Source organism: Alligator sinensis, unplaced genomic scaffold (assembly GCF_000455745.1).
Source record: "Alligator sinensis unplaced genomic scaffold, ASM45574v1 scaffold282_2, whole genome shotgun sequence".
NCBI classification, from domain to species: domain Eukaryota; kingdom Metazoa; phylum Chordata; order Crocodylia; family Alligatoridae; genus Alligator; species Alligator sinensis.
In genome coordinates, this window is record NW_005841879.1 from 806,495 (window position 1) to 824,478 (window position 17,984).

The 17,984-nt window shown below is 41.7% G+C and overlaps 2 protein-coding genes across 2 annotated transcripts in view; both read left to right on the forward strand.

Annotated features, from left to right (window-relative positions):
* LOC102384911 (ATP-binding cassette sub-family A member 8-like) overlaps window positions 1-4,424 on the forward strand; it is a 65,734-nt gene extending 61,310 nt beyond the window's left edge. Inside the window, exons 43-44 of the mRNA XM_025196231.1 lie at window positions 3,040-3,204; window positions 4,273-4,424. Of these exons, the coding sequence (XP_025052016.1) occupies window positions 3,040-3,204; window positions 4,273-4,424 (317 nt within the window). The remainder of the gene's footprint in view (window positions 1-3,039; window positions 3,205-4,272) is intronic.
* LOC102385166 (ATP-binding cassette sub-family A member 10) overlaps window positions 1-17,984 on the forward strand; it is a 72,822-nt gene that overhangs the window by 14,059 nt on the left and 40,779 nt on the right. Inside the window, exons 9-17 of the mRNA XM_025196232.1 lie at window positions 1,706-1,809; window positions 3,040-3,204; window positions 4,326-7,624; window positions 10,007-10,131; window positions 11,225-11,363; window positions 13,459-13,669; window positions 15,762-15,920; window positions 16,761-16,861; window positions 17,763-17,984. Of these exons, the coding sequence (XP_025052017.1) occupies window positions 11,262-11,363; window positions 13,459-13,669; window positions 15,762-15,920; window positions 16,761-16,861; window positions 17,763-17,984 (795 nt within the window). The 5' untranslated portion in view covers window positions 1,706-1,809; window positions 3,040-3,204; window positions 4,326-7,624; window positions 10,007-10,131; window positions 11,225-11,261. The remainder of the gene's footprint in view (window positions 1-1,705; window positions 1,810-3,039; window positions 3,205-4,325; window positions 7,625-10,006; window positions 10,132-11,224; window positions 11,364-13,458; window positions 13,670-15,761; window positions 15,921-16,760; window positions 16,862-17,762) is intronic.

The window sequence follows — 17,984 nt, forward strand, 5'->3', positions numbered from 1 at the left end:
ATGATTGTTTCCTTACCTGTCTAATGGGGTTATCCTAATGTCCCCCACACGCTCCCATTGTTCTTCAGCACCTTCACCCCCAATTCTAATTCCCATTTCACATGATCTGTTGAAGTTGATGGGGACGGGATCAGAGCCTTACACTGTGTCCTTGAACTTCAAAATGTTTTTTTTCCCTGAAAGCAGAGTGGGGCCAATGGCGGACACAACTGCGATAGTTCATATTTCTGCATTTTAATTCATGAAGTCTTTTATGGAAAGTGTCAAGCTGAACAGTTGGAGATCCTCCTATGGGACAAAGGGGGCTTGCCAGGGGGAACTCTTTGTTTTTTTATAACCAAGTTTCTAGTAATTAATTACCATGTCCCATTTAATATTTCTCATGGAAGCAAAACGGACAGCAGTGATCTCTATAATAAGATGACCAAAGTAATTTTCCTATGACATTTGCTACCTATCTTGGTGCAGAAACTGTCCTGTCAATTTAAGTAAGATGTTGACTACCTGGCAGCCTGCAGAGCGCATCATGGCACCATCAAAGGGACCTGGTGAAAGCACCCTTTGGTGTTGCCTTGAAGTGGTGATGGAGACGAGGAGATGGAGGGTATTTCTTTGACTTGTGTGTTAGGTTTCTTTTGAACTGTGTAGTGTTTCTGGGAAGAGGGGAAGGAGTTCATGTGGGGTCTTTCAGAGGGGAATAGGGGCAAGAGCCACAGACCCTGTGTCGGAGGCAGGGCAGCTTTGGGGGGATGCAAGGGGTGCATGGGGGGATCTCCCTGAGAGTGAGGGACAGAAGAGGTGTCTTGTCCCTGGATGCGAGTGACAGTAGGGAGACGTGGTTGGGGTTGGCGGGAGGGTTGGATTCTGTTGGAGTTTAGGCAGGTAGATGTGGTTGGGGGGAGTTGAAGTCCAGGGGCTGTTTGGAGCATGCCGTCTGCAGTTGTCTGGAGCCCTGAGCCTTTTGGATAGAGCAAAGCCTACATCTAAAAAATAAATCATACCACCAATAACAAAATTAAAATTGTGATGAACAGCTTTGGGTTTGGATGCAATTCCTTTTGTTGTTAATCCTCAACAATATAGACGCAGGCTATGGGAGTATACAGCACACTTTTCTTTGTCCCTTCTTATTTTATAGGGTTTCCCCTCAGTGACACCAAAAGGACAAAGACTGAAAAGACCAGAGCATTTGTTAGCATGGGTAGAATTAAGAGCAATCTGAACCTGTCGTGCTTGTGAATGGTTAACTTGAAAAATCACAAGCATAAAAGAGAACAGGGTCATGGCTGTGTGCCTGGCATTGCATGCAGATAATCCCCACATGTCCAGTCAGCAACATCTGGATGCAGTGATTTCCAGAGGAAGGTGAACAAACTGTCCACAAGCCACATTGTGCAACTGGAAGGAAAAAAAAAAGCTTTCCTGACTCCTTCATGTGCCCAGCTGAAGCCCTGAAGCATGAGATTTGGTTAGGATCATTGTCTAAATGTAGGTCTGAATGGGATTTCTTCACTTCCCACTGCTTTGAGGAATGTTACCAAGGGATTTCAATTCTTTCTTCCTCCATGAAGTGGGTGTAATACTTCCTTTGTAAAGTGCTGTATGGTTTTTCTATGAAAGGACTGCAAATCAAAACAGATATTGTTCTTTTCTCAGTTTTGTTTTATCAGAAGGTGCACGCTTTTCTTTTTCTCTCTGAATCCAGACATGCAGGAACTTCGGAGAAAAAGGAGCTTGTATCAGCAAACTAAAGTTCTCCTATGGAAAAATGTACTTATCAAATGGAGGATGAAAAAACAGAGCCTGCAAGTGAGTGCAAAAATCAAATTGGGAAAAAAAGGAAAGAGCCAGCGTATTTCTTCCATGTGCAGATCAAAATTAGAAGCATTTTCTATGCCCCAGTAGGAGGTGACATTCACCTGTGGTTAAGGCTTTTTTTAATGAATCATAGCTCTTTCTTGCATACATGCCACAGATACTTGGTAGCAGTTCAAAAACAGAGCACTATGAGGGCGTGCACACGTGCAGTCACCTACCAGGTTGCCTCAGAGGTGCACTCCCCAGGTAGGAGGCAACCGGGGCTGCCCCTAGTGCCCTCTTCCCCAGGCAGACTCTGATCAGTTGTTGGCCCTGCGGCAGCAGTTGGCCAGGCCACCTTCCCTCCACCCGCTTGGCAGACAGGTGACAATCAGCTGTCACCATGCCACCGGCAGCTTGACCTTTGGTGGTATTGCTTCTTGTATTTGGATTCCTGTGCCTCAGATTCGAACTCATTACTAAGGCTGCTAGCTGTTGCTGCATGAAGTTAAAGTAAGTTGGACTTCCACAAGGGAACCTGGGGAAAATTGTACCATTGCTTAAAAAAAAATAAACGACCCAATCAACATGTATTGAAGTTGGAATACCTGGAGGGATTTATAAAAAGGGGAGCGCTGACCTTCGACTCATTTTGCCAATGAAGATTTGAACTGAGAAACCGTGACTCTATGGGTACGCCTGCACAGGAAAGGTCATTGTGATGAGTGAGGCTGTGAATATTCAGTAAAGGGATGCTACAAAGCATTATACACTGCTGTATTTCTTGATTTTTCAAATGAATTTCCTCAGACATGAAATGCTGCTCTTAAGCCTTTTTACAGGTGATTAGTGATTCCAGTTGTTAAAGTTCGCTTGGCCTGTTCTCAAAGTGATGAGCTTTGTTTGTTACTTTCCTAGTATTCGACTTAGGTTCTTATATCATTGCTTGCTATTCAAATATAGTGCTTAGAAAAGAAAGAATTCATAAATATTCAATATAATTCAAAGGTAATTCAAAATATGCATAATAAATAATGCCAAACAAATCCACAGTCTTACAAAAGTTTCAAGTTTGAGGAAAAAATTTTCTCTGAAATTTGGAGCTACCATCTCTAATGCTCAAGCAATAAGGAAGAGAGCACTCTTTCAAAGTGTTGTACCATATTCCTTCTTATCCCCTTTTCCTCTCTATTCGAGAATTGATCTTGTCTCTGCTTTTTCTCTTCCTGCTGTACTTCACAGGTAAAAGTACTTTTGATCCATACTGTCAAGATGTACCTTATGCTTCCCTTGGGCAATTAGATGACCTGACTTTTAATACTACATCGGCCAATGTTGTTTATACACCAGCGAACAGTACCGCAAGGCTTATAATGAAAAATGTGGCTTCCAAATCTCTCCTGGCAGGTACATCATGTCTATCGATGTTTACGGTTGTTATTCTATTACCTATGGTACTTGTGCTATGTTTTAATATCCTTTCATAAAGTGGAAAGCAAAGATAGGGGCCTCAGCCTTAATGCTATGATCCAGGTGAAGACTTCAAGCACTGCAAAGTTTCAATCCAGATTCTGAATTGTATTGCATAGACAAAGGGCAGTTCAGATCTCCCTGTGTGTTGGGGTTGCATACTGCTCCTTTCTCTTCAGTATGCAATCCCTTCTCTTGGGGTGAGGTGGGCACGCTAGAAGGGAAGGACAGATTACAGCGGGACCTGGACAGGTTACAGGGGTGAGCAAATGAAAATAGGATGGGATTCAATACTGACAAGTGCAGGGTGCTGCACTTGGGCAGTAGGAACCAGCAGCATACCTACAGGCTGGGGAACTCCCTTCTCAAAAGCACGGTGGCAGAAAGAGATCTTGGAGTCATTATTGACTCCAAGATGAACATGAGCCGCCAATGCGAGGACACAGTCAGGAAGGCCAACTGTACCTTGTCGTACATCCACAGATGCATCACAAGCAGGGCCAAGGAGATGATCCTCCCCCTCTATGCGGCACTGGTCACGCTGCAGTTGGAGTACTGCATCCAGTTCTGGGCGCCGCACTTCAGGAGGGATGTGAACAGCATGGAGAGGGTCCAGAGGAGGGCCACCTGCATGGTAAGGGGACAGCAGGGCAGACCCTACGAGGAAAGGCTACAAGACCTGAACCTGTTCAGCCTCCACAAGAGAAGGCCAAGGGGGAACCTGGTGGCCATCTATAAACTTACTAGGGGGGACCATCGGGGTTTGGGAGAGACCCTGTTCCCCCGAGCACCCCCCGGAGTAACAAGGAATAACGGCCGTAAGTTGTTAGAGAGCAGATTCAGGAGGCGCTACTTCACTGTCAGGGCGGCTAGGATCTGGAACCAACTTCCAAGGGAAGTGGTGCTGGCTCCTACCCCGGGGGTCTTTAAGAGGAGGCTTGGCGTTTACCTGGCTGGGGTCATTTGAGCCCATTTTTTTTCTCTCCTGTCCCTAATGTTCCTAAGTCTTTAGTCCTGTGCTGGGAAAATTACGAGAACCTTCTCGTTGTCTGTTTCAGGTGTTCTTGGACCTTTCCCGAGAGCAAGAGAAGGACAACTTCAATCTGGCTTTGGATGGAAATTATGATTGGAAACATCTTAATCAGGAAGAGCCATAAAAATATTAATTTCTTTCATTTATGATTTAATCAGTATTTTTAATCTTCATAATTTGACAGCATGCATATTTTCTATCAGTTGAATGCGATCATGTCAGTAGCAAGATGTCTGGCCTGTAGCGCTGCAGCTTTTATATTTTTGGGAGAGAAAATATCTTTCCCAAATGTATGTTCTCTTTTCATGGAAGTTTGTCTTTAATAGGTTAAATATGTGGATATTCTTAAGATAAATAGCTTTGAATATCCTAAGTAGCAAATGAAGAACAAGTCAGCAAACTTACAGGTGGGCTCTGAAGAGGATATGGGTTTGGAATCATCCGTTGAATGAAACCAAGAACAGAAAAGGAAGACCTTTTTAGGGCCTTATTTAAAAACATTCCCAATCTCCACCATCCAAATGTGACTCTGAGCCTGAATTGTTAATTAGTGGAGCTCTGTCAATGGAACAACTCCAGTGTACTCGCACTTGAGAAACTGCCCTCCATTTTTAGAAGTAGTATGCAAACTGTGCAACCTATATGTTGTGCTCGATTTGACCCTGGGGCACTTAAGTAACTAGTCAAAGAAGCATCTGTATCATTAGCAACTGCATTTGAGAATTGATAGAGCACAAAGGAGGTCCCAAACAACTAGAGAGGAGCAATACGGTACCTATCTTTATGAAGTAGGGGAAAGGAAGACTCTAGGATTCATAGATCTCTCTTTCTATCTGCAATAGCTGAACCTTATTATTATAAAGTCAGTTTGCCAAGACCAAACTGTTACGCTTATGAATTTTGTGGATAACAAGCTGAGAGAGGTAACAGACATTTTTGTCAATAGGATTATCCCCAGACTATTGTATCATACATCATGCCACTCGACTTGGCACTGGTGAGACCTCATCTGGGCCCCACACTTCAAGAAGGATATGAACAGATTGGAAAATTCCAGCGGAGAGTGACAAAAATGATTAGAGGTCCATGAAGCATGACTTATGAAGAAAAGCTGAACTAGTGTTATTTAGTTTGGAGAAGAGAAGACTGGAGAGCAGGGGGGGTTGGAATTTGATATGAGACTTCAAATACCTGTAGGGCGGTTATAAAGAGGGTGGAGACTGGCTTTTCTCTGTGGTCATAAGAGACCGAACAAGGAGCGATGGCCTCAAGCTGCAGCAGGGGAAATTATGAAACTTTTTGGTGATGAGGTTGGTCAAGCATTGCAACAGGCGACCTAGAGAAGCTGTGGGATTTCCATCCATGGAAATTTAAGAGCAGGTTAGGCAGCCCCTTGGCTGGGATGGTTTAGTCAGGGAAGTTCTTGCTAATGACCTCACGAGGTCCCTTCCAGCACTACTTTACTGTGAACTTATACAACCAGTATGGCTATATTAGTGTAAGCCTCTTAGATGGCTAGTATGTAAAGTTTGTAAAGATTTTGTCATTGGCTAAGAGGCATCAGCCTGAAAGACAGAAACTCAATATTCACAGGACAGGTTGAGTGTGAGGGTTGGCAAGTTGGGGCGGGGGGGATGTCCTCTGTAATCCTCAGCTGGACGGTGGGTCTTAGAAATCAGTGAGACTCAGCACACTTGAACGTGAAGTCATTTCTAAGGGCAACAATGGCTCAGCAATAAAAAAACAGGTTTTTACTGGCTGAATACAAAAATAAATGGAAAACTGTATTTTAATATAAATATGCTATAGGCCAATATTTCTATGCATGCCACTTTATGGGATCTGATTAGAGAATATCCAAATATTGGTCCAGATTATCCATTTGCAGAGAAAGAGTCAATTGACAGTACACTGGCTCTCTTCCCTAGTTCTGGCCCACCTCGGACCCAGGCTGGTTTACTCTGTCCGGTTGGCCAAAAACATTGCCAACTGCTGTTGCACAGAAGTGCAAAAGTACTGAAGCGAAAACAAATATTATCTTGCATTTGGTCACGTGAAACAACTTCCTGATTTCAGTCCGTGCAGTTTTCCAGAGGAACGGCCTTACAGTTTTTATCCTCAAGGAATATGAACCACAAAACTGAATAATGATTATGAACAAGGTCACTGTTTACATTTTTTAAGTTTGTTATTTTTATTCTCAAACCTCTGGATTTTAGACTTGACTTTGCCATATGAATATATATCTATCTATCGCAAAAAGCAAGCATCCAAGGTTCCAGCAGTACTATAGTTACCGTGCACACCTTTCTCCCTAAAAGCAGCCTCCCAAAATTGGGCTGTGCGTCTTAAGTAGGGAAGCTGATTCTTCTTTGCTGGAGTAGAAGAAAGCCTGGAGACACCAGTAAGCTGCCAAGACAGCTTCCATTTGTCTATGGCTCATCAAGAAGGGGCATGATCCTGCGCTAACCACCTCACAGCCATGGCTGTTGGCTGAGCACTATAGCTTGTGCCTGAAACAGCAAGGGAGCTCTTGCATGCAGTCTGTGTCTTGATGAGACTTGTGGTGCAGAAACAGTCCTTTCTTTATACAAGTTCCTGTAAAGAACTATTTACAATAAAGATGTAACAGAATTGTTATTGCCCCCTTGCAAGGGTCTGAAGCCTAACCTTGTGTGGCACAGGGTATGTCCTCCTAGAAACATAAAGTGTCCAGAAAGTGTGTCATCCCACAAGGCAATCTGGGTGAGGCAGCCAGAAGTTCCCAGGACATCCTGTGTTCCCAAAAGGACTTACTTTATGTCACATAATCAGCCATGACTCTGGGACAAATCTTTTTTTTGCTCCATTCTGCCTTCCAAATACAAGTAGGTGTCTTATTTGGGTGTGATATGTAAGACAACATGACCTTAAACATTACAACAAAATATACTGCATTGCAAACCTGTTAAGAGATATGAGCATTGATGAGGTGGAAATTTGTTCTTTCAAAATTATCAGCCATCTTTGTTGCTCATATGATAATCAGAAAGATCATGTTCTCTTTCAGATAGTTATACTATGTTCTCTTCTCATTTCCTTTTCCTCTATTATCCAGGAGTGGATCCTGACACTACTTTTTCTTTGCTTGCTGTACTTGGTAGTATTACATCCTTCACACGATTGCTGGGGCCCTTCAGGCCTGGGGTTTGGCCTTTGTGCTTAGCTTAAGCTGCGTGCTTAGCTGGAACTGTGGTCAAAACATGCACCCAGTGAAAAGGAGCAGATGGAAAAATACTGTTTCCTATTTGGCAGACAGAAGCAAGATTATTAATATGCAGTAAGGTGAAGGCTTACACTAATTTTATGTAATGAGAATTGCAAGCTATCTGGTATATCAAGAGAGACGAGAGAGCGTACCCTTCGCAACCTGCCCCTGAAAGAGCCGGTCACTGATTCAAGATTCAGAACTGGGGCAAAGGAGTCGGGAACCCCATACGTGACCTGGCCCGGCCATCCAGTGATGTTATGTTCATTATATATTGGGGTGGTGAACATGTTGTATTGCTCTTGACTAACTCCAGTAATAGACTTGTAACAGCTAAAGGCTGAATAAATGTATTATTGTTTTATAAGCAGGGATCTGCAATCAAAATGAAACACCCTAATGTGTTTCATTTTGATCATGAAAAAATGTGCAATTTGAGTTAATTTTTTCCTCCAAAAGATTGGGGATTTTTTTTATCAGAGAAAACCAGGATCCCTATTTATGAGTAATCGTGTCCTAATCTTGGCATTAACATCTGGTACAAGGCCCAAAATAATGATACTGGATGTAACAGGATGAAACACCAGATGCTTTTCTTAGACCACCAGAATCTCCATGATGTCTGAATGTATGCCATCTAATTCAGGAGCATAAGGGAGGTTTTCCCCTTGCTTGCCATCCTGGCAAACTCTCAACCCATTTTCTGAATGTCAAGCTATTTTCTCCCAGGCTGATGCCTCCTGGCACATGACAAACAATCCTGCAAACTCAGTTCCATTATCTGTGACATCCATGCCTTTGGTGATGTGTATGCAGCACTTCTGCACATAAGTCAATGCAGGCATGTATCCTGATTGCTTTCAGTAGGAGTCGAATCAAACACAGGAGTTAACTCAGAAAGTTGTCTGCTTGTACCCAGATCACCTGTGAGGTTTCTGGGGCACTGTGCCTCCTGGGGTCTATGACTTCAAGACCGTCTTGCTGTTTCGATTCTTTCAGAGTCATAACCCCAAGATTTTGAGTGTCTCTGTTGAAGACCTGGAAGCCTTGGGTCCTATAGTCTGGGTCTTAGCTTAGGCAAGAAGTCATTTTTATAACTTCATCTTTTTAATGAAGCATGACCATATTCACCTGGGGCAAGGGCATGACTCCAACTCCTCACCCTTTGCCCCCTTCCCTAGCAGTCATAATTCTTCTGTCTTTTAATGCAGTTTAATCTTCACACTACTCTCTGCTGTTCGGTCTGTATTGCTACCACCAGCCTCAAGAGCTTAGTTGGGAACCAATGTGAGCATCCCTAGCTCGGTAGTTTAACTGTTGCTGTCCAGCTGGAATTAGAAAAAACCTCTATGTTTAACGTACCATGACGAGAAAATCAAACTACTGTTTGTTGTGCTTTGTATGGTAAGAAGCAAAGGAAATTTCCCATCTGCTGCAGTTACTGTTTCAGAAGCATTTTCTAAAATAGTAATTGCAAACAAAGCTGTCCTACAGATAAAAACCAGGCTGGACATGGCTCCCCTGTTTCCCCACACTGACATGTTGCAGTCCTTTTGAAGTTAGGTCTGGCTTGCATACAGGGCAGTAATCGATTTTAAAAAACACATTTGGGGAATTCTTTTCTTGCCTCCCACTCTCCCCTTTATGCATAAGAAATGTCAAGTGTTTCCCAGCTAACTTTTGAGAGAGACCTCCATCAGGCACGTCAGCAGAAATGTGTTCTCTCATCTTTATATAAAGGGAGAAATGCAAAGAGCTGCCAAGGAGGAAGGCTCTCGGGGGGTAGGAGAGGGGAAGCCAATGAAACACAAAGCGGTCACGTGAGGTTTGTAACTGCTAATAGTAGGGGGAAAATGCCTCTTCACAGAAAAGCACGAAGAGCCATTGCTTTGATTTCAAAATATATCCCAGGAAAACTGCTTTTTTCTGCATTGCTTTTACTGCTATTAGAAGGCAAATATTCCTGATTCCTCTTAAATTGTTGGCTTTAAGGTAGGAGTTCTCTTTTTCTACTGCATTGTCTTAATCAAATATGAAAACATCCAATAACTAATAACTTGAAAAGTAAAGCTGTGCCACTCTGTGCAGTACAAGCTATGCTGGAAAGAACTGTCCATACTTATTGTTGCAGCTTTGGGTTTAGTCAGTTCGGTATCTATAAATAAGAGAAACATTAGGAGAGTGATGGTGACATTCCTCACTCAGTTTGAACCAGTTGTCCAGCTCTTATTTGTGTGTCTGGACTGGAAGACAATGTGAAGTTATTTTTGGTATGCATTTGCCTGCTGTGCTTTTGCCCATGCACAGGCAACACAACACACAGTTTGTCTTTTCCAAGCACATTTGTAAATCTGCAAAGAAGTGAATGTTTATATAACTCTTATATAACTCTTCATGACTATTTTTGTTGTCTTCTTTCTGGGTATTAATTTTTACTTTTGCTCTTTTTCTTGGGGCAGAGTTGTGGTTTGTCTGTGACCTGTGAATGGATGCGATGTCTAAAATGTACTTCTGAATAGCCTGGGTCCCTCCCTGATATTTTTTCAGTAAAAAAAAAAAAAAGCCTTCACCATAAAGATAAAAGGTAAAGTTCTGCATTCTTAGAGAGAAGGCAGTTGTTCTGTCTTTGAGGTTTTTCTAATGGAGGAAGGAGGCTCACCATGTGCAATTCTTTTTCATAACCAAGTTTTTTGTAATCTCTGCTGATGAATTGCTTCAATTGTACACAACATTAGTAGCAGTGCCCTCCGTTATTAGATGACTGAAGCCATTTACAGCTGCCTCAGCTGATCTTGATGGAGAATCTGCTCTTTCAGTTAATGTAGCAGATCTTTCTAGCCTGCCTAGTAGACAGACGTTCACTGCAATAACAATAATAATGCAACTAAAATTGTAATGAATTGTTACGTCACATTTACTTTTTTGCTAATCCAGAATATAATACTATAGAAACAGTCTATGAAAGCATAAAGCATGTTTTTATTTTCTTTCTCTGAAATAGCGTGCGCTGTTTTCTATCAGTTTCCATCCCCAAGTTAAAACCAAAGAGCCAAGAGTGAAAAGGATTTTTTTTAGTATTAGTAGAATAAATAGAAATCTGAATCCATTGCACTTGTTCATGTTAAACATGCAAAAACACAGAAAGGAGTGGGGGGTCATGTTACGTACAGTATTTAACATCGTGTTCGGGTATTCTCCACTGGTTTAGTCAGCAACATCTGGACACAAGCATTGCCAGAAGTGCTTCAGAAGAAGGTGAACAAAGTATCTAAAGAACAAATTATGCACTAGGGTAAAAAACATACTTCCTGACTCCTCCAAGTGATCAGTGAAGCCCCTAAACCATGGGATTTGGTTAGTCACCGTCTAAATGCAGAACCAGAAGCCTTGTGTGCAGTGCTGGGAATCCCAAAAGTCATTGCCTTTTGCTTATAAAAGCTATGCTGCAGAGATGGTCCTAGAGTTAAGGCATGACCTGAGGAGTTGGGACATCTGAATTTGATTTCTCTGCCACCACCGACTTCTTTGCATGAAGGAATAGTGGCAAGCAATTTCAATTCTTTCTCCCTCACTAAAATGGGAGTAATAGCTACCTTTTCAAAGTGCCGTGATATTCCCAGATGAAACGACTGCACACGCAAAACTATATATATTCTTTTTCTGCTTTGTTTTTTTAGAAGATTCCTGCTTTTGCTTTTCTATCTAGAGTAAAAAATGCAGACACTTCAGAGAAAGAAGAGCATGTACCAGCAAACTAAAGTTCTCTTATGGAAAAATGTGCTTATCAAATGGAGGATGAAGAAAAAAAGCTTTCAGGTGAGCACAAAAAGAAAATTTAGGAAGCAAATTAAAAGCACTTAAATAGAATGCTTTTTTTTTTCTTAGCTGAAAGAGCTAAGTGGGGGGGGGTGTTAATTAACTGATGTATTTTGTCATCAAAGTAAAAAAAAAAACCCCCAAAAAAAAGTATTTGAAAAGTCCCAGTGAGGCAGTTCTCTTTGTGCAGTTCATGCGTTGTTAAAGCTTTTCTTTTTCTATTGATCTTAGATCTTTCTCTTATCCATACCATAATGTAAATGCTCAATAGCAAACATTCATAATGCCAGCTCTTCGCTATTCAGTCGGGCATTCAAAGACTTGATCGTGTTGATATAGTGATCTGAAAAACACAAGAGTTCAGCTACTATTTTTCACTTATAAAACCTCTACAGATTTGACTGATTTTGGCCACGTGACAAAAACAACATGTTTTGACTTGCTAGATAGTATTGCTGGTCATATTTGCACTGCCAGGTGTCAGATTTTAAAACTTTAGCTAGTGATAATAGCAAGTTATGACTGAAGTTCAAGTAACTTTTGAATTCCATGACAAACTAGAAAAATTCAACCGTTGTTTAACAACAAGCAGGTGATGAAAGGAAAGGCTACTGAAATCAGAGTAGCTGGGTGGGGGTCAGGAGGATAGGCACAGTGTGGGCTGACATTATATTGCTAATTCTTCTCTAGTATTCAGGACTCAGCATCCCTGCCTGAAAAGGGGGTGTGAGTGAGCTAGGCTGTGAATTTACAGTAAGGCCATTTTTACACCTGGTTTGCACTGAGTTTAAAGGTTGCCCTCAAATGCCCTACGCAACAAAAGCTCCCCCTTCCCTAGCTGCGTTTCCTACCTATTCTGCACAGAGGCATGACCAGAGAGACAAGTAATGGGCAGACTGAAAAGGGAACTCAAGCAGAGCCATTGCAGGAATCATACTCATTACTTGTTGCTCCTTCTGTACTCAGTTCTCATAACCAGCAGTAGGGTCTAGAAATGGATCTTGCTATAGATTTCTTCTTTCTCCCACCTTACTTACCTTAGGTGGGTGCTGAACACTTGACACACAGTATTTCACCCCAGAAGTACTGTACAGGTTTCCCTCGCTGACCACTGGGATTAGGTTCCTGAAAGTTCCCGTGGTTAGCAAAACCATGGTTGGCAAGACAAAGGACTTATGGGGAAAAATGGCAGGTGGTGGGCTGATGTGCAGCCATGGAAAACCGTGGTTACTCAAAACTGAATACCGTGATAGCCAAAATAGTATATAGAATATTAAGTGTGGATACTCAAAACTGTGGTTGGTGAAGGAAATCTGTATTACATAGTGCTGGCCAGAAAATTGATCTCCTCCCCCCCTCGTCCCCCCCGAAAATTGGATAAAGAGCATTCAGGTTTTCATTTTTAAAGCTGTGACAGCCCCAAACCTGGTTTTTTTGTTTTATTTTGTTGGGTTTTTTCATCTTTCAATTTGTCAATACAATCCTAAAAAAGCAGTATTTTTTCTAATGGAAATATGGCATGGTTCATCAGAAGCATAGATCAATTGAAAACTATTTCAATTTTTTCTTCATTAAAAAAGTAGTGGTCAAGGTTTGATCAGATCAACATGCAGCAGACCTTTGCAAGTGGGTGCACACCTGGGCCACACTCCACATGTACGCTTGTTGCACATCTGAATATTACATATTGGAGGAAACACTTTAGAGATTTATCACGCACATTATTTAATATGAATACATGTGTTTATAGATTAAACTGCCTGTTCTCTACAGCTAATATTACTGCAATCCTGAGACAATACAAAGCAATTTCTGCCTGGTGTTTTCTCATTTTGAAACAAATGTAAACAACGATATAAAATGTTGATCATAAATGGCGTCTGCATTTGCATCTTTAAAGTTCATTCTTTGTATTCCCAAAGGTAGGGATTTTAGACTTGACTTTACCCTCCTCGGCTGTAGTAATATTAAAAGTTATGAAAAATTGTAATACCAGTACATACAAAAAGGATAATATAGAAAATTGTTCTGAGTCATATTCTCTTTCAGGTTATTATATCATGTTCTCCTTGCATTTTTTTCCCCTATTACACAGGAATGGATCCTCTCATTACTTTTCCTTCCTGTTGTGTACCTAGTAGCATTGCACTGTTCTTTTCCTTCAATTGATGAAATACCTCACACTTTCCTCGGACGCTTAGATGATCCTGCCTTCAATGCTACTGAGGTTACAGTTGCCTATACCCCAGTGACAAACACTACGAGACAAATAATGAATAAGGTGGCATTTGACTCTGTCATGAAAGGTATGTCATGCCTGTCAAGTTTTACAACTTGCCTGGCTAGTACATAGAAGTCATCCTAATTTATCCATTATCACAACTAGGCATTATCCAGTACCTCTCATTTTCTTTTAGTGTAGTGTGACAAGTATAACAAAAGGATATGACTAAGCATAGCCCAGTAGTATTGAAGTACATGTTGGTTCATTCCTTTCAGGAAAGTTCATAAAATAATTAAGTTTCCTAAGTATATTTAGCTGTCTGATCATGAAAGAACTAGACTGATTCCCAGTACTTCTTCATTTTAGACATTGCAGAAACTATTACTTCAATGATAGATGTAGTTTCAGGAAAAAAGCAGAGTGGAAATCACATGTGCTTGCACACTGAAAGCCAAATGGAAATAAAATGAATTGATTATTGGCTGTCTGGCACTCCAGATAACAGAGGTACTGTGAAGCCCCATATTTCGGACCCTAAGAAGAAAGAAAGAAATCTGAAACTTTCCTTAGTGTGATGTGATAACATGTATTTCTTCATCATTTGTTGAGTGGAAAGCAAAGGCTTAGCCTGAGCCATAAAATCGTGATCTCGGTCCACATACCAAACACCCAACAGTTTGAATCCAGAGAGACAAGGGCCACTAAAGAGGGAAGTTCAGACCTGTATCTGCATTTGGATCCCACATTGTCACCTGCAGACATTTATGGATACTGTTAGGATCCAGGGTTTGTGTTCAGAGACTTTCTAGTGAAAAGTGCCTTCTGATTGACTTCTGCAACATGGCTAACTACTAGGGCTGTGCAAAGCTTCGATCGATGATTTGATTCAGTGGAGATTCAGCCCGATTCGGCAGCCGAATCTCCAAATCCGAATCGAATCAGGAGACCCATTAATCTCTCCGAATCGAATCGGAAGCCTCTGAATTGATTCGGAGAGATTTGGAGAGAGATGCCGATTTGGCCGTAGACGCAGCTTTTTGTGTTTTTTCTACATACCGTTCCCATTCATCCCCCTTTTCCCAGGGAAGGGATAAGTTCCTGATCTGATGCATTCCTCTGGGTAACTCCTTGCTGATGTCAATCGTGCCAACAACCGTATGTGGAATAGCAATGGGCTTTCCCACGGAATGCCTAAGTAATGTAATTAAGAGATGGTGTTTGCCATACAGATGAAGTCTTACTTAAGATGAAGTCATTAATTAAGCAAGCAGGAACATAATAATATCTTTTTGTTTGCAGGCTTGTGAATGCCGCAATGCTGGGGCAGATGGAGTGTCCCACAGGAGTGCAGGGGGGTCCTCTGCATGCTCAGTGGCTGACCTAGAAGTAGACCAGAAGTACTTCCAGTCCACTTCTGGGTCCATTATGGAGTGTGAATGGGACCACCCCCCAGCCTCCTGGCTCAGCAACTGGTGCCTTCTGGGTCTGGAGGAGCACCTAGGGTCCCCCTGTGGCCAGTCGTTGAGCCAGGGGCCTGTGGGGGGAGTCCCCCGCATGCTCAGCATTGGACCCAGAAGTATTTCCAGTCCACTTCCGGGTCTGCCACCGAGTACATGGGGGACCACCTTGCACTCCTGCGAGACGCTACATCCGCCCCACCGTCTCAGCATTCACAAGCTGGGCCTGGTACCTTGAGGTACATAGAAAAAACATATAAAGCTACATCTGTGGCCGAATCACTGATTCTTTGAATCCGAATCGAATCTTCAGATTCAGCTGAATCAATTTGGGACAGTGATCCAAATCAGCAAATCAAATCACTGTCCCCCCAAATTGGGCCAAATCTGAATTGAATACTGCCCACTTTGCACACTCCTACTAACTACCTGTCTTTGCTAGTGAAAAGATGATGTTTACAGTAGAGAAGGCCATCCTCACAGTCAAATATTGCATTCACTATTGATCCTAGCAAGAATCTCTTATTAAACTCTTCCAAGCTGATTAAATCTAAGGTGACTTCAGATATCCCCACACAGAACTAAGCAGAGAATAACACCATGAAGACTCTTCATTGAAGAGAGTCGCACCACAGACCGAACCAAAAGATGTAGGGATTTCCAGAGCTTGCATTTTTGAAGTCACTGATCAACATATTTGTTTTATATAAACCACAGGTATAACAACAGAAGCGGTAGAAGATGAAAAAGCCCTGGAAACAGCATGGGCTGAGAATGAAAGCATTGTAGGGGTTGTATTTGAAGATGACTTTTCCTATCGCCTGAGGTTTGCTTCCAGATATGTGGCTATTCCAAATGAAAACTTGGGGGATGTAGGTAATTCTGATTGAGATTCTTATTCAGAAAGGCAATTGATATGAATCAGCATGGCTCTGCTGGACCAGATCTGGCCCTTATCCTCTATATGATCAAATATTTTTATCACCTAGAAATAACCACACGTTCAAGCCTGTTTTACTCTGTTAACAAAAAAAGCTATCTTGTAAAACATTTGGTCTTCTATTGACTTGAAATCTTCACGCCACTTGGTATGTTGCATTCAATGTCAGTCTCTTTTTTTCTGTCTCATTATATAGTTTCATGCATTAAAAATGGATGTAATGCCACATATGTTAATGTACCTGTTATGCACTATTTTTGTTCTCTGGTTTCTTGACAAATCTAAATCAAGCACATAAAACTAATGTCCAAAAAATTGCATCCATGCTCTTGTGAGCAGCCACGGTAAAACCATTAAAATTTTAATGTAGAATAAAGATTGTTTCAACTCCTAACCTTGACCAGTGGTTGCTTAGGACAGGGCATTTAAGGTGATATTCTGTGGAAGCATCTACATTTCCATAGGCATTAAGCCATACCGGTTTTGTTCCGGTTTGTTGTTGTTGTCATTAAATTGATGACAGCAATCAAGCACATTTCATTGAAAAACTTCCAACTTAGAGATTTAATATGTCCTAAAGAATTGAAATATTGCTCAGATGTGTAGCATAGGAAGTATCACAGTATCCTGTGTCATTGAAGAATGTGGGAGATTGCCCATAGTACATCTCAAATTGGAGTAGTAAAGCGGGGAAAGGGATTTGCTGCCAGGCACATCCACTGCAATGGAGATTATTGCATATAGTTCGTGCAACTGATCTTTCATCTTGGCTGCAGATTCCTGTTACAATTTTTCTGGAAGTTACTGTGAAAGCCCAAGATACTGGTACAACGGATTTGTGTCTTTGCAGTCCAGCATTGATGCCGCCATCATAGAAGTAAGTGCAACTCCTGAGGTGACATTATTTTCTGTTTTCCAGAAAGTGAATTTTTCACCATGAGAATCATGGAGAGACCATTCCCAATGGTCCTAACCACTAAGTGAATTAAACTAGCAAAGGAAATTAGGAGAAAAGGAAAGACTGAAACAGTTCTCAGTGTATATGCTAGCTAGCCATTGATAACTATTCTGTTAGCATCATAATAGCGTTGAGTTTTAAAGAGAGTTGGGAAGCGATGGCATTCAAGGGTTTTGTTGATCTCTTGTAGTGTCTTTCAAGAATGATGGGGGGCAGATGAGAAAGGGCAAAGGTGCCTGAGGAAAAACTGAAGTCCTGAGCTCTCATGCATCCACACAGCATGTACCCTACCTGCCTTAGGCTCTATATTGACTCCACATTTTGCAAAGTCCAGATCAGAATAACTCTGTAGTGGATTCCTGGCTTCTACACTGGTTTGTCACTGTGGCTCTTCCAGTGCACCCCATGAGACTTCATTACTAAGAGAGGATAGTAAGACAACCCACAGATATTTGCAGGGACACTGGACAGTCTTTCGAAACAAGACACTATTGATTAGTCAACTCGGTTACAATCCATAGAGTCCTTGCAAAACCTATATGCATGTCTCTTACCTAATTTGTGAGCTTTTGCTTCATCAGTGAAGCAAAGTCCTCTTGGTTCTGGTTTTGGAAACTGATCTTGACAGTACCATTTTGTTTGCACTTGCCGGGGAAGACTGAAGTTTTCCAGGCCAGAAAGGAGGTTACAGCAGTAAAAGTATGTGGAGTTCGCTGTCATACCAACTGTCCCTATCAATATTCAGTGGCATATGAAACTCATCTTGCTGTACAAAAGTTAACCTGCATTAGCTAACTTTGCTAACTTTAATCCTTTTCAGGGCACAACAAGTCATTCTGTCTGGGAAGAAATGAAATCCATTGCTGGTGTCCGTATGAGATCATTAAACATCACGCCTACAATAACAGTGGAGTATTCATTTATCTTGATTACTCTTGTAATGTGTTTCTCTCCCTTTATGCACTTTTTGGCACTAAATATGACAAGCGAAAAAAGAAAGCACAAGGAATTGATGAAGATGATGGGGCTGCAGGACTCGGCA